Below are 24,249 nucleotides of genomic sequence, written 5' to 3'. Positions count from 1 at the left end.
GTCAAAGTCATGTCAAATTGTTGAGAATATGGCTCTGCTTCGCTTTGAGGAGCCTGCCAGCACCGAGGTCTGTATGCGTATGCGAATAATTCTAATAGCTTGCTTGGGCCCTGTACCACAGCTGGCGGGAAACGTGCCACGAAATTCACAAAATACTCGGATGTGCTGCTACAAGTACTGAACAATTTTAATTTGTTCGTACTATTATAGAGTGTCCCACCAAAATATGCATTGAAAAGGCAGTGAGTCTCTTTTTAACTTTGAAACGTTCCTAATTTTGCGTTTTACATCGAAGTTTGAACTTAGAAAGGTTATGCGTTCACGTTACAACAGTGCACTTAATATTATGAGTTCTTTTTTTTTTTAGAAAAAAAAAAAGAATTTGTAAAATTAAGTGCACTGTTGAAAAAAAAAAAAGCAGTAGAATAACTATGGTGAAAGACAGAATGATGTGTCATATGATGGGACATATCCTCGTGAGAAAATATAAGTATAAACTTCACATTTGCATTCAGTTGGAATTCTTGAGGTGACGTAAGTTTAAGAAGTCAGAGTTGAATTTTCACAAAATAGCTGTTCTGAACAAGCTTTGTCAATGCTTGCACTATTATCACTTTCAAGTCAAACTACATCATAACGGTGTCAAATCATGTTCCTCAGTACACGAAAGGTTCGTTGTCAGCATATATGCTGTGGGCCAGTACTTACATATTTTAGACTTCTGTTTATCTATCATTCATGGCATGCAGAAATACTGCCACCTACCACAAAATTAAATCATAACAACCACCCAACCAGTGTGCACAAGCTCAATGAGTATTAGACAGCGTTTATGCTGCATGTTTAACTCTTTGCTTACACCAAGTTTGATGTACAGTCACATTCAACACTGAAATACCGTTGATATTGGTACACATTCATTAGATTCAGCAAAGGAAAAATTTTGGATATGTTTACATTGCTTACTAGGTATTTGAGGACATGACAGGGAAAAACTGTCGTACCCCTGTTTGTAAGATGAAGCTACAAAATAAATTTATACGAATTTTCTAAGAAATCTCTGACAAGGAAAAAATTTTTAACTGAGAAGCTTTCTTCGTGATATGGATTTTATTTGCAGCTTTGTGTGACAAACGGATGGACGGCAATCTGTCTCGGTCATAAATTTTTCTCCACTTTGCGGACTTCCACGGGACCAATTTTCCGTACTTGAGAACATCAACAGCTTCACAAATAACAACACTATTTCAGAAAAGAACTGTATATTCATTCAAAATTTTATCTTCTTTATTACAGTTTCATGAAGCTGTTAAATAATCCTAGCTAGTGCTTCAATTATAGACTTCAAAAATATATATTGGACAGTGCTCCCACAATAACAGCCTTTAGAGAATTTTTAGAATTACATGTGTTTGTTGCACTCTTACTCAATGATGCCCAGTAGTCATTGGGGTGTAGCAGCAGTAGTTCACGGCCACCCACTCTTGTCTTCTTAGGCAACATAAAAATTGGACAAGCACTGAAATATACAAATAGCTACATACTTCAAGAAACCTGTTCACTGTGTTAATGGAATGGCATGTATGAAAGTGTGCAGCAAGGATAGTTGGGTCGCGTTTTGTCATTTTATCGTTTTCTGATAAGCAACACCCCTTCAGCATGTGCACAGAAATCTTGACTGTTGACTCCACCACTTTATACCGCCTTGCAACAGCCACATTTGACTTATAGGTTTTTTTACCCACCGTGGCCTTCACCTGCTAGAGAAACTCAATTACCTTACGACACCTGTCCAATGGCAGAGCTTATTTCATGTTTATTTCTATTTGTCTTGGACGATACTTGGCCATAAACTTTTGTGTAACCCTAAGAAGAAAATATTTGGGGACATTCATGTACAAGGTTAGCTCGATTTTGTTGTGGTCAGCCTTGCTGGGCAACCAAGACAGTGTGAGTATTCATCTCGCATGTACAACTAGAAGCTGACACCCTTCAAAAAATGTGCTCGGTATGGGACAGAGGGTTTGTGGAAAAATAAGTAAATTGGACTGAGAATGTTGATGTGTTGATGTCTATGGTGATTTAAAGATGTGTCCTCACATATTTTACACAGTATATACAGCATTAGCAGGTACTCACAACAGCTCATTTTGTAACACCAGAGCGTATTGCTGATGAAAGACTATAGCAAACTGTGCAATGTTCAGTATGTCTTTATACAGGCAAGCAATCTACATAAGCAGGGAGAAGCTGACAAGGTGGTGATGTCCAAAGATGAATACACAAGAGCCGCTGTGTGCACACGAAAAGCTGAGAGGATTGTCGGCTGCCTTCACCAGGGAGCCCGCTGTCACCTAGCTATGTTTGGTTTTGATCTGCAAAAGACAAAAAGCACACAGCCTGTGAATCATAACACTGGCAAAAGAGGAACAAAAGATTAAAATTTACAGCATACTAGTATATCTGGGTGCCATTATAAAGTACCAGCTGCAGCACTGAGAAAATTCATTGTGACAGCTGTGATTAACAGCATGCTCTCAATAGTATTGGTGTTCACCTCCTCCAGAAAACTTGCTTAAAGGGGTACCGACACCAATTTTCGAAGGTGAGCTTACTCTGCCATACAAATCTCCTGGATAGAGAGACAGCTCTGAGCAAGCATGAAGGTAAAGTACATGATGATAAGATATTTTATTTTGCGATTAATGTTGATTTTAGCACGGTGCACCTACTGACATCGACACTATCGTGACGTAAGGCTACACTGTCAACTCTGTAGCGATATCACTTGATAATGAGAACAATTAATCCACATTTATTTAGGGCTGGCTTGAATGCCTATAACAGAAAAGCGGTTCCAAATAATGCTTTTCAGCGCTCGTGTTATTCACAAAAAAGATTGTCTAGAGAATGATAAAATCAGTCAACAACAACCGCTCTCAAAATGAAAATCACGACTGCAATGTCATGAACCAATAGTTAGGATGACACACTATGTATGAACATGTTTCGGCATAAATTTTAGCACATGTGCACAACTGAAGAAAGGTTTTTTTATGCTTGCACAGAATCACTCCCAAGTCATAAACCAGTTCCTCATAATAATAATATCTGGGGTTTAACGTCCCAAAACCACGCTATGATTATGAGAGACGCCGTAGTGGAGGGCTCCGGAAATTTCGACCACCTGGGGTTCTTTAACGTGCACCTAAATCTAAGTACACGGGCCTCAAACATTTTCTCCTCCATCGAAAATGCAGCCGCCGCGGCCGGGATTCGATCCCGCGACCTTCGGGTCAGCAGTCGAGCGCCATAACCACTAGACCACCGTGGCGGGGCATAAACCAGTTCCTCGGCACAGGCATTATGCTGTCAGAACAACGCTTATTTAGTGTGCGGGCTTTGCAATAAAATGCCAATGTTGCGCTTTCTCGAATCTTCCAGGCATAAGCACAGCCCCTGCTACATGAAGGCATTCAAAACAGACTAGCCCTTTCGATTTCACAGCATTGATAAGTTGCAAAATATGGCTGCATACTTTTTCCATCACAGGCAACGATCTTGACCTTGTCAGCCTTGACAAGCTCCTGGACCTCCCTGAACTCGACATCTTTCAAGACGAACGTCCAGACATTATCACAAAACCGGTAGGTGCTTAAGTGTCCAGCCTGAAAGGAAGACAAAAGCACAGTGTTAAGGCAGCAACCCAGTAATGTCGGTGTAAAGAAAGCATGTTAGAGAAGAGCAGTAAATGAAACAAGGTTTGTAGATATTTACACTTCTCCAAAGTATGCACTCGTACGCTTATTTTATTGACTCGACTTGAAGGGACACTAAAGACAAAAGCGATTTTTCTCATATTAGTAAGTTACTCTTCCACGATACCAAAATCACCACACTTGTTGCGAGAAGACGCTTGGTAGACGCGGAAACGCACAAAAAGAAAATGCGGGTAGCAACACCACCTTGAAATTTCCGCACCACTCGCCGTGACGTTCTAGATTTTGACAGCGTCTACCAAGGCCCATGTAGTTCCTAACTGGTAAAAAAGAAGTACATTGTCGTCTGAAAGAGACAGGGACTATACCAAACTCCAGGAAATTTTGTTAAACCAACGCAGCCGAAATACGACAAAAACACTTTGAAATCCGTGACGTCACCACCGGAAGATTTTGGCGGGAAACTTAAAAATGAAACTTTTGACATTGATTTTCTTGTCTATTAATAAACCTATGACGGTGAAATTAGACACCAGAGTTTTCAGAGTACAGCTGATCAGTATAAACTAATTTATTGTTTCACTTTAGTGTCCACTTAAAGGGATGCTAAGTAGGAACCCCAGTTCAGTTGACTAAGTATTCTTTCAAAACTCAGTTTTCATTAATTTCATGGTAAAAGGTCAATCAGAAGATTTGCGAGTCAGTGCTAGTAGAGCATCGTGTATACTACCCACCCTGATATTTGTACACGCTGTTGTGCTTCAAAATTAAGGATTATGAAGTTGTTTAAATTGTGGTTTGGTTGCAGTGAAATGAAGGTCGAATTTCCATTTTTTAGGTTTCCCACAAAACAGTAGTGCAGGCACACCAAAATGACATTGTGGATTGAAATGTTTGGAGTACATTTAATGTTTATTGAAATTGACAAGCTCATTCTCTGGCTAACTTGGAATAAAATGTAATCTATATTTACAGCAAAACTAATCCTACAGGCCCCCAGCAGATGCCATTAAAAGCTATCATGCCACGGAGTGCTGGTGCAGGCACTTAAAAACAGTGGCACCACCAAGCTTACCTTCTAGCATTTTTTCTCGTTCACAAAATCGCTTGACACAGCTGGAATGTTTTCTTTTTTTCTCTCTCTCTCTTTCGGAGAAAGATGAGTTACTAGTAAACCTCAAATTTAGTTTTTTACTGTCCCATTAATGATAAAAAGAGATGAAACAGAGACAGACCAAGTACAAAAATTCACATTTCAAGCTGTATATAGCGGCCATCATGAATAATGTAGCTGTGCTATGGCCAGTACTGAAATGTATGTGCCATATTGTTGCAGCGCAGCGAGAGAAGAGTACTATATAAAACTCGATACGATCACGGAATTTGGAACACTATGAACCCCTTCATTCATGAGCACTTAGGTAAGCCAAATGCAACATCATTAACTGATCACAATATACCTGAGACAGATAACAAAGGAAGGTTTGGCTTAAATTATTTCGGTTACATGTGTAAACCTATGTCTCCCATTCCTTCTGACAAGCCGAAAAGTACATGCTGCTCTACGTAAGCTCACGCTTGAGTAAAACAGAAGCAGGACTTGCGGGAGACTAGCTGAATGAACTAGGAAGCCCTGAAAAACTGTTTGCTGAAATGAAAGTTCACTCAAGGGAAGCATAACTACGCAGGCTAACTATAAATAAACTACTGGAATTGTAATCTTTGTAATTAGGGATATATTGCAAATATTTATGAAGGGAAAATAATAGTTATTTTTAATAGCCGGTGCATTTCACCATGCTGCTTTGTAAAAAGTCAAAAGGTGGTTAATGCTCGGTGAAATATGCAGCCGGAAACAGCACAGAAATATGAATTCCAATTGTTAATGAGAATCATTTTTAGAATAAAGAGCAAATTTCCATGTTTACATGCTGATACAATATATGACCATAAAGAATGCACTCATGCCTCTAGATACTTCATTTGCATGACTGGAGCACTTCTCAGCATTTAATTAAGACATGTAGCTCCTGGAATGGCGCTTTCACTTGAAATCCTAGAATGACAGTGATGACTGGGAGACTGGTAAATATGGTCTTTGCGTGGCTTTCGACATATGGTGGTGCCACTGCAACCGGGTTCTGTGATCTCAACATACAAGTTTAGCATTAAGTAAGCAGTGCTAAAGACTTGTATAGTGATGCATACTTGAGGTCAAAGCATGGACCCAAAGATCACAGCTTCAGGAAGCTGCAAACTACACTCCAAGTGTATCTTTTGTATTCTTGACTTTGCATACACTCTCAGTGGGATATATACACACTCTTTAACAATGATTTACCTTTAGACACGGCACATCAGCAGCAACAAACTTGCAACAGCTCAGACTGACAAGCAAGATATATTTTCGGTCAATGTGACCTTTGGCAGCAACTTTGTTGCAATACCTGCTTTTGAGACAGTTTACTTGAAACAAGTGCCCTTCTGGTGTTCCTATGCAATCAGAGAGAGAAACAACTTTGTCGAAATAAGCACTGCTACTGATTAGTGCGGGTGGAGCCCCTCTTCCAGGACCCTACTGGCTATTGTGCTCTTCTGGGCGTGGTCGAGGGTCATGAAATCGCTTCACAAGTCCACTTTGGAGGGTCGCACCTCCTATAACCAACTGTTGAATCTTCCAGGCACTGCATGCACTGGTAAGTTAAAACCTCGAGAGTTCTACCACAGATATCTGAAAGACAACTTTCGCGGGCATGGTCCAATGGAGGATGATTGCCAAAGTCAAACAATAGCTTCTGAGCAGACCAGCTCAAAAGTGCCGGCACATGTTTTGTCCTCGCTTATTTTGCGCTACTGGCTTCTTAGACCAGCTGAGATGTACTGCATGGCTCGCTTACTGGTTTGTTTTAATAGTTAATGCTGTGAGACACGTAGATGCTGTGACACTGCGGTTCCACCACGATTGGCCCACGTTGCAATCTGCATTAAAACTGTTGTGAGGACACCTCTCACACTTCAGGGAGTGCGAATGGCCACTTCTGTGGCATCAGTTTCCCAGGTGGTGTCCCAAAACATCTATTACAGATTCCCTCAGGTTCGGGAGATGCATCATTACCATTTATCATAACCTTTAGAGCCGCTGTCAGAGTATTTCAGGGTTTCACATAAGGGGTGCGACAGTGTTTGAAGATATGGACACCGATTGCTTAAATTGGTTATTACATGAAATTATAAAATAAATAAATGGCTATTCCCTTCGTATTCCTCTGTCCTTGCAGCATTTCTTGAGCTGTTCACCTCAAGAACAGAGTACCAACTTGACTAGCTGAGAATCCTTTTGTAGAAACAGGGTTGCTTTTTTTCCCATGTACCTAGTCCCAGCAATTGTAACACTACAAGTTGCCACTACAGGCATAACATTTAATAAACAACTGATCAAGCATCAGCACAGCAACATAGTGAAAATCTCCCTTTTACGTCTTTCAACTATCAGCGCCAAGAAGTCGAGGAAAGGTTCGTGTACTAGTTTTTGCTTTGTGTAAGTATCATTCTTACGGTGAGGTAAGAGGCACGCATGCATGTTCGTGCTGCAAACGCTCTCGATGACATTTGAAAAAAATATTACTGAATATTAACGTTAGCTCTTCCAAGTCAACTTGCCGCGTTGCTGCTACGTGCACTGTAGCGCCTGCTCATTATTCAAAAGTGACGGCTGCTTCCCGAAGTGTTGACCTTTGAATAGGTGGTTTGACTAAGCGCTCGCCTCGCTAATTAAGTTATCTGTGTCGCTTTCGCTTATCCTCACTAAACTAAATTTGCACCGCGAGATCACGGTGACTTTGTTGGAGAAAGTGACGTCAGTATAGACAAAATTGGCAACAAGGGTTTTCTTCCCCAGAGGATGCAGTGCTATGCCCCCAAATTTACCTTGAAAGTTAACCTTGTCTTGACTCTGTTAGCCAAGGCATTGTTGATGGCTTTGTCGAACTGTAGGAGGACTTTCAAGGCGAGGTGAGGTGTGATCTGGCCGCACTGCAAAAAAAGAAAGAGAAGTCGAATGCATCAGGTTGTCGGAATGAAGCGACAAGCACATTTGAAGCGTTCTCGAGCACAGCGCCCTGAAAAAGTGTTCGCGGGCACTCACCAGAAAAGAAAAAAAAAGAATTTAGGATGTGTTGGGCACGTATTTAATCAGTCCGGAAGAACACGGCAGTGCGATATTCCACAAATTAAAAGGCGACAATGCAGCTCTTCCCCAACTTTCACCTCTGCAACACGGTCGCTCAACCAGCGTGTGAGATACGCTCGCAGAGAAAAATATCTTACCTGTATTAACTCGTCTAAACTCTCTTGCAGGGTGTTGCCGAGCGTCGTGTTTCTGTATAGCTGGTAGCTCATTTTGAAGCGAGTGCGTATAGGTTACAGCTCACCACTGACAAAGTTCACAAGCCGGGCGCACCATCTACGATACATCAGACAATGAAACTACAGCGTTGCCTGTTGACCGCGTCGCGAATCCGCTTAACTTGACGTTGTTGCGTATAAAACATGGCGGTCGTGGCGTGTTTCCGGCTCCCGTGTCGACGCTTGCAGTACACAAAAAAATAGCCTCTGAGATTTGTAGCGGAGACTTTTGTGGCGCGTTTTTTGGCTCTCAAATGCACAAAAGAACGGCCTTTGAGATTTGTAATTGAAACTAGGCGACTCGGAGTAAAACTGCTGAATCAAAAATGCAAGGTAACTTAAGAAAAACACGTGACGTACTCAGTGAGATCGTAGGGTAGCTTTATTTACCTAAATGTAATAATCACCTCGCATTGGTTGCTAAATATGATAGACTGACATATCGCCATGGCAACGCTTCGCTGCCTCGTTTCGTCATCAGTGACGTCATTGACGTCAGAGGCATGTCTGCCCCTCTCGGAGCTGCCGCTCGTTAGCATAGAAACCGGGTTCTGCGTGTTGTGCCTCCGAAGGTGATATCCAAGGAAGCTCGCCGGAGGAGTTTTCTCTCCGTACGTCTAAAGTGAGTAGAGAAAACTATTCCGTCCTGCACTTTCGCCGGTAGCGGCTGTCACCGGTATGCGGCTGGAAGCAGCGGCCTCACTTGCGTCTCCGCGCGCCGTTCAATGAAGGCAATATTTTTGTTGCTCTCTCGGCGATTTTGATGCGCCATACCTTGCTGCCGCGGCCGCTTGTTAGTTTCGGTAAGCGGAAACACGACACGCTGAAGCCGCGTCATTCGCGCTTGTCCTTCTACTCCGCGGCAACGTGAAATAAACGTGATTTGACTGTGTTCCTCTGCCGCCCTACGATACCTAAAGCGCCGAATGTTAACGCGGAGCCGTGAAAGCAAAAAATAAATAAAATGTATGAAACTAATTGGTTACCCTGTCAAAGGGCAGGTTAAAATACTTGTAAACGTCGCCGAAGTAGCTGTGTCCTTAGCTGCCGGTGTTAAATTTCATCTGTCAAAATACTGGACGTCAGGCACAACGCGAGCTGTTGGGTTGATTTCGCAACTTTGTGTCAGCTCGCTTACGGAACTGGAAACGCATCCAATTTCCCCCGGCCAGCCGTGTCCTCCACTTTTATTTTGATCAAGCCGGTATTGTCAACCTTGCATCAATTACTGACAAACGCCGTGTGCTAAATATGCATAAGGCGCATGTGCTCACTGCTTGTCGCGGCGCAATTGGCTGATCAAAGAAGATGCGGAAAGCGCAACCCGCATCGCGGTTATCGCTGCAGATTCCATTTTTTGGAAGGAGTAGGCACGTTAAAGTATAACCGTACTGTCTGTGACTGAATGTGTTAAAATCACAAAACAGCTGTTGCTTGGCCGGAAAACTGCAGGTTTCGTGGAAGTCCGGCGCCTGCGCGCTTCACGCCTTCGGTGCGCGCTGCGCTAGTTATGAGCGGCCGCAAAGCTCATCCGTGTAAACACAGCGCGAGAGTTTTGTTACCGGCGCTGCACGGCTGGAACACATCGAGAGGCGGCGGCGACCTTGACGCATCGAGCGCTCGTTGTCGTCTTGGCGGCTCGCGATGGGAAACCTGCTACGGTTGCGCAATCACCCCTTGCCACGGGTGTACGGTTCCATTCTGGGTACCCGCTCACGTGTATCTTATCTGTTTGCTTGCTTCGCCGCGAGTTATCCGAAGAATTCAATCGCTGCGATTTCGTGCGTCGTCTGACAAGTGTACTTGATCACGCAGAGCGGTTCGATATATTGCGCGGGGCGTTTTCGCGACTTGGTAATCTGCATCGTTTGCGTCGCAGATTAGTAGTCGCATTGGAGTTGAGGAAAGAGCAATGCGACGCCAGACCGATATAATGAAAGGAGCTGCAAGGGTGTCAAAAGGGTGTCATCTTCGGTTGTTTGTTTTTTTTTTTTTTTCCTTCATAGCGCTCGTACCGTCTTTTACTTCGATCCGCTTGCATTGCGAAAGTTTGGGATGCACGTCGCTGCCGGGATCTCATTTGAAGACTGGTGTTGGTTGCTTTGCGTCGATTCCCAGCACGCTTGCGTCCGATTGCGCGAACTGCGAGGTTCTAGGCAGTGCGAAGGGGGTAAAAGGCGGGAATTTCGAGGCAGGCTTTTATCCAGGATTCTGGTGGATTCCGAAACCCTTGCTCCAAGCGCCACATCGCGATTTCTTCGCTACTTTTGCGTTCCTTATAACTTCCACTGGTGCAACCTAAGCGTTCATCTTCGCATCGATTCGATTCCAAAGTTTCGCAGATTTCGTTCTGCGGCGCTCGGCCAAATATCGCGATGTGCGTTGCATCAGTTAAACATGCATAGGGCGCGTAAGTTTTCCGCCGCGTGCCTAGGGAAGAGCGTTCTGCATTCCTGGAATGCTTGCGCTACAGCGGCTATATTTAGTCCGTGCAAGTTGTAGGCGCGCTTGCATTCCCTCGAGAACCGAGCTGGGCCCAGCCACTTCGCGTGCATTCATCAAGATAATTTAATTCCTCACATCGCGGACATCTTTCTCGGCACGAAATTAGTTTCCTCTAAGGCTATCGTAATGGCTGTACACGTACATATGTTCCCTGATGAAAAAGAAAGAGCGATCTGTGATCAACTGTATTGGATATGTTCGCGTACTAGATTTAAAATTGCGATATCCCTTTCCTCACTTGATGCTCCCATATACTTGTACGTAAGCACGTTCTTTGCTCGTCAACTTTCAACAGCTTCACCGTTCTGTCTGCACGCATGTTGGCTAATGTGCAAGATCGCTTCATTCCGTTGTTTTTCAGAAAAGAACTGGCGTCACTAGCTCTATGCTGCTTCTTTCTCTCAGGGCATGTCTGTTTTCATTGTTTAAGCGGTTAGGCTATAGGTCTTACTCCGTGGGCTAGGTCTAACTGTCCCCACGTGGGAGCGGCCCGCGGTGTCACCCTATTTCTCCGGATCTTTAAATAAAGTTCTTCGTACCGTACCGTATGAATCTGTCGTGATTCGACAGTGATGCCGGGTACATGGAGGAAAAAATAAGATAATAAGGAGCCTTGCGCTAGGCCATGGAAGTCCACTGTGTCGGCCCAACATGTGACCAAAATGTCAGAGCGCGCGGTAGGTATTAGTACCCCCGGTTAAGTTCTGTGTTTGAACCCGGCCCCATAGTGAGCTGGCCGAACAAGCGCGCTTCGGCTAAAAACTACCGGGCACCATACCCGAAAGTCTCGGTAAATCTCATTTCTTGCGTGATCTCAAATGAAGCAAAAAGTCGCATGACTGCTGGCTTCACGGAGCGTTCGCCTCAAGGCCTAATGCTGCCTCCGAAGTTTCTTTCTTAGCTCCACCCATGGCCGGGTAATTAAGTTTCACGCCCTCTTTAAACTAGTACTATATTTAACAATACATGAGCGCACACCTCACAAAAACGCGTGATCTGTTCCCAATTGTCACGAAGCCGAATTCTTATGCACAAGTGTACCTGCTACATTGCACGTGCTGTCACCGGCGTCAACAAAGTTCGCCTGGGGTAGCGAAATGGCTTGAAAGTAATTTGGAGTGTTATTAGCTCGCACACAAGTGTAGAATGTTTTTCAAGCACGTTATTATTGTAAACATTTCTGGCTCTTATGTATCAGTTTTCTATCATTCGTTCTACGATGCACCCCCTCCTCCCAACTCGGTGCTTCCTCATAGGGCCGGTAAAGTAATTTGAAATGAATACAAAAAAATAACAGTGCGAACGTTTTTTTTTTTTTTTTTGGGCAATAATTTACAGCCTGTTAGTGGTTGCATTTCCCCGACATTTGACGTTTCAAAAAGAAAAAAACAAAAAACAAAGTAGCAAGCTATACATTCGTGATCTGTGAATACCCATTTTCTTCGCTTGCATATTATCATTGGCATTTCGACCTTGCATGTACAACGGCAGAGAATCTGTCGACCAACGGCAGTTTGAGCAAATTAAGGCTTCGATCTATTGCTTGCAGTCCATAACTTGCGTTCGTCGTCATATGGAACACCTGTGCGCAGGTGTTTCTTGCGTGCTCCGCGATAATTTGAGTATTACGTCATACCGAGGAGGAAGGAGGCGATCTTCGGATTCGTAATTGACCTTGCACGATTGTATGGGAGCGTCGACGTGTAAGTCATCGTGAGAACAAATGTGATGTAGCGCGAAACGACTCAGGGACACGAGAAGGCACATAAGGACACCGCATAACGCTTACGCGCCTTCTTGTGTCCGTGTGTCGTTTCGCGCTATACGTCGAAATTGTTCAGATGGATCGCCAACAAGCTGACATTGCAACCTTGTCATCAGGAGAGCCGCGTTCGAGGGCCTCGTCTCTCGACTTTTACGAACGTATACGCGAAGGACGAGAGGTGAATGACCCCTTCTTAGACCCAGCTTCACGCTGATCATTATCGGAATGAGCTGTAAACTGCAGTATATACCGGATAACAACTTTTGCATTTCGGGAGGCGTTCGCGAATCATTAATGAGTGAGACATTTGTTTGACATTTTTGTCTGTCGGTGTACCCCCTTACTCCTTTCTTTTTTTAACCATTCATTCCTTTTTTATTTTTATCATTTGGAGTTAAATAGTTAATAATTAACTGGTCATTCCTCGACAACGTGTGATCATCTAGGCCAGTGAAAAGTGTTGAAGTCAGGCACGCCGCAGTGCTCTTTTATATAGGTATAATATACTGTTAAAATTACATTTAGTGAAGTTGATAGGACACCGAGACTATTTCGTGAAACAGAGAACTTTGTGAAGTTGAAAAACGCTTGTTAATACAATCTTGCACGTAACATTTTATTTAGTCAAAAATGCACTCCCGAAAAAGCTATGCAGTTTCCGCCTGCGCACGCATTTACCGTAGAGAGCGAGCCTGGTGTAAGCTCGTTCGGTATTCATATAGATGTGCGTGGCATTATTATTTTTTTTAGCAGGTCAATGAACGACGTCCGTCTACTGAATATAAGCTCGGCCGGCCCACATTCCTCCAGTTCTTCGTTATATCGGGCGATACCTTGAGTTTACTTCGCTAATTCGGAATAGGAAGCATTTTTGGTGAAATCAAAAGCGCTTTGGTAAATTGAGGATTTTTTTAAATATGGCTTCGTGAAGCCGATACTTCGCGCGGGGCATGCCAAGCTCTTCGTGGGCCGCGCAGTACCTTACTGAAATGAATGAATGAATGAATGAATGAATGAATGAATGAATGAATGAATGAATGAATGAATGAATGAACACGGAACCGTGAAGGACTGCACCGCTTCTGGTGGCTGCCATGTCTATATATATATGCTCGGCTCTCTCTGCTCCTACTGCGAATACTTTGATGTCGGGACTCGTCTCTAAAAAGTAAAACTTGTCGTCACTCAATAACTGTACAGTTTTCTTTATGAGCTGCTGTTCGAGCGATGTAGCGAGGGCAGCGACAAGCTTGGCAGGAAAGAAGAAAAAAAAAAGGCCGCCCGCTTTATTTATGTGCGTTTGTGGCGGTGACTTCCTGGCTTTAAATCAGTGCGAGGTCTGAAACCCCAAGGATAACAACGCGCACACACGCAGCACATATCCCATCAATTGTCAGGATATTGAGGACACTTCTCTCCCCCATCTGATAGCTATCCGTACCGACACGTTTCTTCCTTGTAAGTATATGCGTGTTCAACACTTGTTGACCTGCGCGCATATGTGGTGACCCCTATGTTTGTAAGCATACGGCCCTTCTTATCATATATTGCGGAAATGCGGCGAGGGGACCTCCTGATCACAGGGTTCTGCCTCACTTGCCCTCAGAGCACACAAGTAAGCTCACTCTGCCAACTATACCCCCTCATTTCCATTGTTCAGAATGAAAAAACCAATGCGCCATTGCGAAGAAAAGGCGAAACGTTACTGCAGCCGCTGCCTTCCAAATATATACATGCGTATTACATTCAAAACGGCGTGTACGTCTTTCTCAGACACGTGGCTTCAGGGTCTGACCAGAAGGAGCTTTTCGCTGGGGGAGATAGTATACTCAGCGTGCGGCTATAGTATATAACGTTCAGATCATAGGCGTGCGCAGAGTCTCCATTAGGGGAAGCCGAGCGTCACCGCAACCCCCCCCCCCCTCGTTTTCCTTTCGTTGGTCGAGTCCGAAAGAAAACTAGCTCCGTAATCGATTAAAAAATGAAAATGAAGCGATGTCGTAATTCTCACAAAGGCCTGCCATTGGTAAAGGTGGGGAGTAAGCAGATCTTTGAATGCAACATCAGGGGTCCTTGTCGCCATTATCGTCAACCTTCCATAGTCGTAAGCATTAAAAATATGACGTGAATGGTCCGACCGATTGGCGCCCCCTTTTAGATGATTGTGTGTGCGGGGGGGGGGGGGGGGACGTTTCCCCACCCCCTCCCGCGTCCACACGCCTATGGTTCAGATTAAAGTCCCTAGGGAAAAATCTTGGGACTTTAGTTCAGATATGCCGTCCTCCTCTGCTTCGCAGGCTGTAGACAGCTTGAGGGTCGCGAGACAGGTGTGACGTCTGCGGCTGTGTAACGTGCACGTGGTAACGGGGTCGGCGCGGCCAACAGGCCTATGCTTCACTGGAGGGTTGCCGTATTCTTGACCCCTGCGGCGGTTCCGGCACAGTGACCGCCCAGTTTCGTTTTTCACCCGTGCAGCCAGTGCAGAGGAGAGGGGCGGACTGGGGCGGGCGCACAGACGCGTGCCGTGCACGTGACGTGGCCCGGAAGCGGCGCCGAGCAGGAATATTTTGAATGCCGGTGGAAGGCTTCCTTGTCGGAACCGAACCGTTGCGCAGGGCCGTGTCACTACTGCCGTATAACGTCGTCATTTGAACACCGATTGATTCCTTCCGCAACGAAACCGCGCGGAGTGTCGGGCAGGGACGAGTCACTCCGGATGCAGTTGTATTGTTCAAAAACCTGCGGTGCGACGCACACGGCTGTGTTTGCTTGCATGCGGCTGTGTTCTTTTGCGAATGGTTGTGTTCGTTTACATACGTCTGTGTTAGTTTGCACACGAATGTGCTCGTTTGCACAGCCTATCACTGTAAGAATGCCTATAGGGTTCTCGGACCCAATTTGAAAAAGAGTGCGTCCTTTTATTTCTTCTTCTTATTCTCTTTTTTTCTTCCTTTTATAAAGTACTGGCTGGTCGCCTTCGCTAATAACATGCACAGGATTGGGGTTGGTTTTACTTTGCAGTCGTACGAATAAGTTTGACGTAGGTAGCTTCTATGAATACAAGCCCTTGTCCCTTACCCTTAGTATGATTATAAACATTGGCTATCGGTGCCCCCCTCCCCCATACGTTGTGTACGTGTGTGTTTGTGGTTTAGTGTATACATTGCGAATTGGAGCACAGGGCAGGAATGACGCTCACTCGCGACTGATTTTATTTTGAAAACTTCCCACCACGAAAGTTAGTGTACAATCGAGCAAGCCTTGTGCCGGTCTGTTTCAAATGCTGTGCATTTTCGAAAGGATAATCAATGGAAGGACGTGGTCGATGAGAGCCTTCGAGAAGTCTACAGCGGAGAGACCAGCCGAGGGAGTGATGTCCTCCTCGCTAACGGTGATGAAACGATTCAACGATTGCAGCAGGAGGTGGGTGGGCGGGTGACGAGTGCACGGCGGAAAGAAGTCAGCGTGGCGCGAAAACGATGTCGCTCGCCACGCTTGGCACGGACTGCGGCACGCGTGGCCTATCGTGCACCCGCCACCGAAACGCAGCACGTCGCTGCGACGGAGCGTGCGAGCCGGAAGAGCGCCGGAGTGGGAGGGAGGTCGCGCTCCTGTCGATTTCGGCCGTGTGGCGCATATATAGAGCGTTTTGGTGACGGTGGCTTCTAGAATTGTCTGTAGCTGCGTAATCACAGCCTCTGTGTGAACTCCAGTTGACCTTCTTGCCTTTCACCCCCCTCCTCTGTTTATCTCTCCTGCAATGTGCATTGGAACGGGCGCGCGTCTGTGTTTAGCTTCGTCTGTAAAGTACAGAGACCTCTTGTCTATATATATACATTCAAATGCGCTTTGAAAAGCGATGGCCGGATCATGTTATGCGCTGTCGTCAGTACGTGCGGGATACAACGAAGGAATCCCATATATATATAGTCGTAAGCAATATGAGGTGGAACACGAAAATTACCTTTTTAAAGGCCATAACCGCTAAACGCAGTTGCCAAGCACAAAAGCATTGATTACACTAAATACTCACGGGGAAAGGTATCTCTGGCAATTTATTACGTCACATTCGTGTAAGTGCATTGCAATTATTCGTTGAATCAACATCAATTCGGTGTTCTCGTTCACCATATGTAGTAGCCTACGTAATTCGTGTTGGACGAGCACACTTCACGGACGACAGGCAGTCAAAAATCTTGATTACAGCGATGTCCATCGATCGTTATATGGCCGTCTCGGAGTCCCACCTGAGCTGTTGGCCTCCCTCTCCCCCCCCCCCCCCCCCCCAGCTTATTCATAAATAAAAAAGCTTGCATAAACAAGCTGCGGATGCAGCTTACTTCAAGGATAAGTGACAATGTACCCTGCGGTGATACAACGCACACTGGCGACCTTTCTTTGTGGTTGAGTGCGTTACAGCACTCCGCCGACGTACGAGAGAAGTCATTCGGAAGCGCAATATTAGTACAGCGAGAGACGAGAGCCATGTTCAGCGTGGTATGACCAATGCGTGGCAGTACTATAGAACGAGAGAGAAAATATAGAAGAATACAGCTGCACGTGTTCGTATGGATACAAAGGGCCCTCTTCAGCATTCTGCGAAGACGTATACCTTGACGGCCGCGGCGTTGTTTGAACGTAACGTAACGCTGCGCCATTCAAGCGCTTTGCGTACAAAGGAGAGCGCACGTCGTCGGCTCACTGCGCTCCCCTCGGAATGAGACCATTATATGCGTATTCCGCTCTCCTTTTATGGCTAAGGATGTGATCGCCTGGTCAACGACATATCCGTATCACCTTGTTGTTGGCCGCCGTGGTAGTATAATGGTTACGGTGCGCGCCTGCTGACCCGAAAATCGTGGTTTCGATCCCGGCCGCGGTGGTCGCCTTTCCATGGAGGCGAACTTGCTTGAGGCCCGTTTACTTTGATTATAGTGCACATTAAAGAACACCAGGTGATCGAAATTTTCGGAGCCCTCCACTACGACTTGCCTCATAATCATATCATGGTTTTGGCGTGAAAAACCCTAGACACGATTATCGCCTTGTTGCTGGCCACAGACCACGCGTTCATCGTTGTTTGTTGGCGGAATTTACGCTCCCTGGTATTTTCGCGACGTTTCTCCTTCTATGTATGTTTTCTTTTTTCTTTCCAGCGTATAGGTTGTCAGCAGCAGCGGTGAGTGTGTAACGGCAGTTCGTGTGCGTGCATGCGGAGAGCCTGTAGGCAAAGAGGGGCATTTGCGCGAACGCAGACTATACATATAGTGGCAAGAAAGTGAAACGAAGCGCACACGCCTAGGAAGCACGGACGCAGCCACGCAGCGGCGACATCAGCTAAAAACCGCGAGCGAACGTCGCCTCCGTTTTTCCCCTTCCTGCATTCCGGGTGGAGTTCCTTTCCGACGCGACGAGCAACGCCGGTCGGCCGTGCGTTTTCTTTTTTTTTTTTTTTTTGTCGTTGTTCTGGCGGTGCGCTACACTACATATTCCGTCCGACCAAATCCGCGCAGTGCAGCGGAGGTTTACTGATCTCGTTGACGAAGACGAGATGCAGTTCATCCTCTCCACTGATTAGAGGTTAGCCCGTGGTCGGCCCGCTAAACCACGAGGCCCCTCTGACCAGGAGGATCACGGGAGCGTTAGACACTGACAGTGAGGCCCCGAACGGGCATTCTTTCCCTGCGATTTTCGTTGTCTATTGGCCGCGGCTGACACGACACGTCTGGCGCGCTCCTCTGCACTGCACGCAGTCGATGAGGCGAAGTGCGCATTACACGCCGTGTATACGAAACTAGCTGCAAGGTATAGCGGGAAGAGGCGGGGACCTAAATACCGTGCATACCGAATGACTCCGCTCGACCACCTCCGTTCGCTGCCGGTGTCCTGCGCTTCCGGGCGCCGTCCTGCACGCTCGCCGCCCTTGTCTCGTCGTCGCCGTTGCTGCTGCTTTGCTATTTCATGGCGCCCCGTCGCGTTCATTCATATTGAACGACCGCGCGGAACGCGGCGCGAATCTTGCGTTTGTGTTTGTTCCTTGCTTCTTTATCTCGTAGGCTTTAAGTTGTATGCTTTCTTGGCCCGGTCCCACGCAGGGACGTATCTCATTGGCCGACGGGCAGAAAAGCCTGCATGGCCGGGCTTGTTCTCTAGCTGTTTTTTCGCGCTTGTCTTCGCCGCGAGCAGTGCATTGCTGTTGCTGCTTTTTCGTCATCGCCGTCGCTGCGGGTCGTTGCGAAATTTCCGTCGGCTGCGGCGGCTTTCGTCATTTGTTCTCCGCTGACCGTAAATGACAAATGGCGTGCGCCCCGCGCGCGGACGTTTATTCTTAATTGCGGAGCGAAACATCGCCCGCCTGTGTGCGCGCACTGCGAGTTTCACCATAGGGCCAAGGAACAAGAGACATTCGACGCTGATGTGTTCCTTCATAATGCGGTAGCATGTGCGCTGCGAAATATTCGACCTAAATAATTTATACAATAACGGTTATGTTGAGGACATGTGTCCTACTTCCTTAGTCCGTTATAGCCTGGGTCTTAATCTTTACTTTCTATAGCGTGCTGATATATAGAATGAAATTTAATGACGGCTTAGTGCGGAATGTTTGGAGTAACGAAAGAAAGACGCGGATGCTTAATAATAATATCTGGTGTTTTACGTGCCAAAACCACGCTGTGATCCTGAGGCGCGCCGTAGTGGAGGGCTCTGGAAATTTCGACCATCTGGTGTTCTTCAAGGTGCACTGATATCGCATAACGTGGCAGCAGAAAGCACAGGACCGGGTTGATTGGCGGAACATGGGAGAGGCCTTTGCCCTGCTGTGGGCGTAGTCAGGCTCATGATGATGGTGACATCGCACAGTACACGGGCCTCTCGTCCTATTAACTATATATGCAGTTAGGACGCCGCTGCTATAATAACGCTGTTGACAAGTTTTCCGTGTTTCTACGTCGGTCACGTCTATTTTCTATTAAAATTATGCCTATATATCCGTACACCCTCATGCACGTTGTCATTCTGCGATGTTTCCGCGTTGTACGCCGTGAATTTAACTCGCTATGTTGGAGTATGGTGAGAGGATGTATAATTCCGAAGCTGTAGAAATTATCTAAATGAAAATAGATGTTTCAGTCAACGCGTGAGGCAATTTTTTGCGTCACCAAAAAAAAAAAAAATAAAGAAGTCGAGAGCGCGTACTCAGCTTGACCGGTCATCAGCTCTTTCTCTCTCTCTCTCTCTCTCATGCATACTCAGGAGCTAGAGGGCAAGATGTTGCATAAATGACAAACAAAGCTCAATAATGTTTAGTACTATTGTTTCGCTCGCTTCTTAAGTCGAAGCTTCCCTTAATGCGTTTGAGAGGTTGCTGTGCCATAATCAATAAGGCTGGCGCGAATACCTGCACTTAGCAAGGCCGCGCTGCTTTGTGAATTGACGTTAAAGAATGTTACCGGTGCGCGGGAAGGGCCAAGTCGTTCTTCACGTGGGCATTTCTGCGGGCGAAAGCCGCAGCGCGTTCGCGGTCGGGGTCCGCATATCATTGCTCGGCTGCATGCAGCTACGATAGCTCCCCACGCGAGAGCAATTGTGGAGTGGTTTCTCGCAGATCGCAGCGAATGCGTTCTGCCGCGTGGGTTGTTTTACATAGATGATCCGTGTCAGTATACAGTAGCCAGAAAATTTTTCGGGGGGGGGGGGGATGTTTGAACACCCCCTCTTTCCTACGCCAGTGATCCACGTGTATGCCACGAACAGTATCAACGGGTCATCGCAAATTGACATCACACGTATAGCGCTTGCGAACTGGTAAGAACGCGGCTGGTATTATGACCTGGCAGAAGAACTTGTCCTTTGGCATATGTTTTTTTTTTTTTCTGTGAAAAGCAGATATATGCTAACCACTAAAGCTGAATGCAAGCGCTGTTCGCCTAGCAGTCGTTTCTCCCCGACCCCTTTCCCACTAAATCCCCAATTGCGGCAGAGAGCTGTCTCTTTCAGTGTAATAAAGCCTTTACATGAGTGCAATCTTGCTCTGCATTCGCGATCACAGAATGAATGAATGAATGAATGAATGAATGAATGAATGAATGAATGAATGAATGAAACCGGGTTTCATTCATTCATTCATTCATTCATTCATTCATTGATTCATTCTGTGATCGCGAATGCAGAGCAAGATTGCACTCATGTGCGTGTGTGCGTGTGCGTGCGGGCGTGCGCCGTTAGGAACACATGCCTGATGTTTTACGCTTGAATCCTGGGGCATCGAAGCGCGAAGTGTATGAACTTCGTTCGTGCTTCCTTACGACGGTACAAAGCGTTATACGACAAGCGTCGTGCATGTGTGGTTAGGCTTCCGCAGTGCTTGTACCTCTATTGTCATGGGACCTTGTATGTATGTTCCCCTTTCCTTTCGGTATAAACGTGACCTGGTCGTCAGTTCTATCGCATTCTTCCATTCTATACTATACTATACCAGTGCCTCCTCTATCATTGACTATACATACATGCACGCGTTCAATGGTAGTCACCGTCCTACTGCTAACGCCTACCGAGCACGTTCTGTACAGTTCTTCGCAGAAGGAATCCGCGTGATGTGCTTTGTTCTGTATTTCTTTCATGGCGAGATTAAACTGACTACCTCCGTGCGGATGCTCAAGTCCTTCGGGACCCCGAAACTCGCGCTTCCTCGAGCTTACGTATCGTGACAGTGAGTCTCATTCTTCGCGGTGTGACCGCGGCTTTGCACGCATGCGAGCAGCGTGCATGCGTGGGCGCTCCATAATGGCCCCGTCGTGTTCGGCAGGCTGGTCCCACTCCTGCACGTATTATACGATGTTTGGACAAAGAAAGTATAGCGGCAAACAGCCGAGGCACGCGTGGTCGGCGCCCTGTACATCGCGTATACAGAGCTTCCTACAAACACTACCAGGTGTAACTGCGGCGCTGCGATCGTTCCGTTGACTTGCGCAGTGGAAACGAAAGCGCATATATTCATGCAGTATTCGTGCGCTTAGACGTCCTTGCGACGGCATTTATTGTACGTCGCCAGAGGCATAAGCCGAGTTTACACGGTCGTGGAACTCGCGTTGAGGTGCAAAGGAAACGGACGCGTAAGCGACTTGGACAAAAGATGTAGAGGACCATACGTTGCCCACTGTGCATGCATAACGGACGCGCGCGCACAAAGACATGCTTTTCACGCAGTACTCATTATAGGTAAAGAAAAAAAAACAAGAAAAAGGATTCTGGGATGTGATTCTCTTCGGCTGAATGGCAAACAGACTCACTGTGTGGTGACTATATAACCATTCAGTTTAACGTGAAAGCTGCTGCACTGCATTCATCCGTTATATCGCCCTTGTCCTGTTGTTAAAAGACTTGAATACGTGCCGGGTGCACGGCGCCAGATAAAACAGCGCACGCCGGGGCAGCGCTGCGTGCGTGTGTATACAGTCGTGGACAAAAAAAAAAAATGGAATACGATCAAGTTCAGGTTAACTAAAATGCGTTATCTCGTTCTTTTTTCGCCAGTGCGCGTAATATCAGTATGATTTCGGCTTGAGCGCTTAATAAGAGGCCTAAATCATCTGTTGCAACCTCCTAATTAGCGGTCTGAGACAGTAATCTGGAGATAGAGGAGGCGCTGTCCGGAGTTAGCACTCGCGAAACTTGGCCCTCCGCGATGGAACAGTGGTTACGGTGCTCGGCTGCTGACCCCAAGGTAGCGTGTTCGATCCCGGCCGCGGCGGTTGCGCCTTGATGGAGGCGAAATGGTATAGAGGCTCGTGCCCTGCGCGATGTAAGTGCACATTACGGAACCCCAGATGGTCGAAATTTCCGGAGCCCCTCCACTGCGGCGTGCCTCATAACCATATCGTGGTTTTGGCACCTAAAACCCCATATATTACAGCAGAGCTGTTATGGTCGAGGTTTGCCGTGTGTCTTAGATATAAAATTATCATAGTCATTAACGGGCACGCTCTCAGACACCGCCCAAGCATTCTGTCCAGATGGTTAACAAGCTGAGACATGCCCAGCAGCTCTGCTCTGACCCAGCCTTGCGCGGCATTTTAGTGCAAGCAGCGCTATGTTTCTTTTTTCTTTTGTATTATATTATCGCGAACCCTATCCTACATTATGATTTCTTGGTCGCATTTCATTCGCCAGTGACTGTACGTGCTGTTTATATAGGTTGAAATGCGTGGGGAACACTGGCAAGTCCGTTAAAGAAAACCTTGTTCTCTATAAACTCGACATTCGTTCATATTTGTGGTGAAGAGTTGAATAACGTTAGAAGAGGAAATGAGAGAGAGGGAGAAAAGCTTGATTTTTTTCGGTGTTCCTTATCCACATGGTACGATGGTCGGATCCCCTAGTCCGGTGTTAGCCAATGTAATGCCCCCCCCCCCCTTTTTTTATTCATTCCGGGAGCCGTTTCTGGCAGGCTATACATCCAGAATAGCTCAGATTGAAGGTAGAGTTTCCGTTTCATTTTGTAAGTTTCGCTCCCTCCAGCGCCGCTGATGTCAACGTATTTTCTCGTAATTCGGTTGCTGCAGGGCAGCGAATGTTATTGAAAGCGGCTGAGATCAGTGCTTGGCGCTTTCGGAATAAAATGTGCAGTCCGTATACGTATACTGACAACAAAAATTAACCGGGGCGGAACAGATGCCGTTAACACGCATGACGGTCGTGGGGAGATCGTGTGCGACTTTTAAAGCGTTGCCATCGTCTATATTTTGCCTTTAACATACACCTAATATAATTACACGAATGTTCTTGCTCTTAATTCGCCCCCGACGAAACGCGACCGCCATGACAGATACTTGAAACCGCGTCAGCAAAATTAGCAGCTTCTCTGGAATTTATTATACGTTTCCTCTTGCGACTTTGTTACTTTTTGTAGAAGCGTACATGAGGAACTAATACAACTCAACTTATTGTCTCTTTGGAGTCCATGACTTTAAGATTGCAGTCGTAACAGGGAAATGTTATTGGTGCTCAGAGGAGGATCGGTTGAGAGGGAGAAACAAATTTGTTGACGGCACAACGAGGTTGTTGATGTCAGCTTGTCGGTGGTTCGAAGGGCGGTGGCCACTAGCTTGCCACGACCGTTTCGGCACAGTTAATCGCTTCTGCCTGAAGACGGCAGTCAGTTGCCGACAGTTGAGAGGAAGAACAGACAGACACTCTTAAGGCCTTGGCGATTGTGTTGCATTATGAACCGTGTCGAAAAATTTCGGAGGCTGTAGAAGACGCTCGCATGACAAGGAGCTTATATGCCGCCCAGACAGAGGCCGCCCTTTGCTGTTGCCAGAGTTTTTACTACTTGGCATGTATCCGAGATCTGACTTACCAGTAGACAGGATACAAACGTACAAGCAAACAAAAAGATTGCCGACGCCTGATGCGCTGACAGTGGCACGCCCGGCATCTTTTCTAGTGTGCAAGTCATCTTTGAGAACACGTGCTCTTTTTGTTAATTTATTTTTTCGTCATAAAAGCGCGTGGTAAGGTCTTCGTGTCGCTTCTGCTGAAACCATGTTTTCTAGTTTAAAATAAGACTCTATACACCTACGAATACTCATATATTCCTCGTCGGCATTCTTACTGGGCACTGACTCTGACTTCGGTCCTGTCTCTGTTCTTTTATTGTGTCAGTACGGTGAGTCATCACTGCACTGACATGGTACAGTGCTAGTATAGTACTGACACTGTACACTGTCACTATTGCGGCTCGAGCTCGAGCGTTCTGTTTATAAATGTGACGCTTCTGAAATTAACTGTTTCAAAAGTTAGCGCCTGCCTTCGTTATATGCCGCGCCATTCTTCACTGACTTCGCCAGGGGGGAG

General features: G+C 46.3%; 2 protein-coding genes across 8 annotated transcripts in view; one reads left to right on the top strand and one right to left on the bottom strand.

Annotated features, from left to right (window-relative positions):
• Positions 1–2,197: 2,197 nt before the first annotated feature.
• On the bottom strand, positions 2,198–8,278 carry LOC119393890 (transcription initiation factor IIA subunit 2). Its single transcript, XM_037661079.2, has 4 exons — positions 8,046–8,278; positions 7,647–7,751; positions 3,539–3,668; positions 2,198–2,375 (listed from the first exon to the last, which is right to left on the bottom strand). The coding sequence occupies exons 1-4, from the start codon at positions 8,115–8,117 to the stop codon at positions 2,359–2,361; spliced, it is 324 nt and encodes a 107-aa protein (XP_037517007.1). The 5' UTR covers positions 8,118–8,278; the 3' UTR covers positions 2,198–2,358.
• Positions 8,279–8,619: 341 nt separating this feature from the next.
• The window catches only part of LOC119393888 (ubiquitin carboxyl-terminal hydrolase 2), a 288,961-nt gene continuing 273,331 nt past the window's right edge, over positions 8,620–24,249 (top strand). For 2 of the 7 annotated variants that reach the window (XM_049416405.1, XM_049416407.1), the window contains exon 1: positions 8,624–8,745. The gene's annotated coding sequence lies outside the window, so the exon portion shown is untranslated. Of the gene's footprint in view, positions 8,746–24,249 lie in introns of all 7 variants that reach the window. The other 5 variants (XR_007416386.1, XM_037661078.2, XM_049416409.1 and 2 more) reach the window with 4 other exon arrangements.

Source organism: Rhipicephalus sanguineus, chromosome 5 (genome assembly GCF_013339695.2).
Source record: "Rhipicephalus sanguineus isolate Rsan-2018 chromosome 5, BIME_Rsan_1.4, whole genome shotgun sequence".
In the NCBI taxonomy this organism is placed as follows: Eukaryota; Metazoa; Arthropoda; class Arachnida; order Ixodida; family Ixodidae; genus Rhipicephalus; species Rhipicephalus sanguineus.
This window is presented reverse-complemented; position numbering and strand designations above follow the sequence as displayed.

Excerpts from the sequence above, each read along its gene's own strand:
- LOC119393890 (XM_037661079.2), bottom strand. The coding sequence starts at position 8,117 with ATGAGCTACCAGCTATACAGAAACACGACGCTCGGCAACACCCTGCAA. Across the intron at positions 7,752-8,045 it reads GTTTAGACGAGTTAATACAG|TGCGGCCAGATCACACCTCA; the intron begins GTAAGATATTTT and ends CTTTTTTTGCAG. Across the intron at positions 3,669-7,646 it reads AGACAAGGTTAACTTTCAAG|GCTGGACACTTAAGCACCTA; the intron begins GTAAATTTGGGG and ends TCTTCCTTTCAG.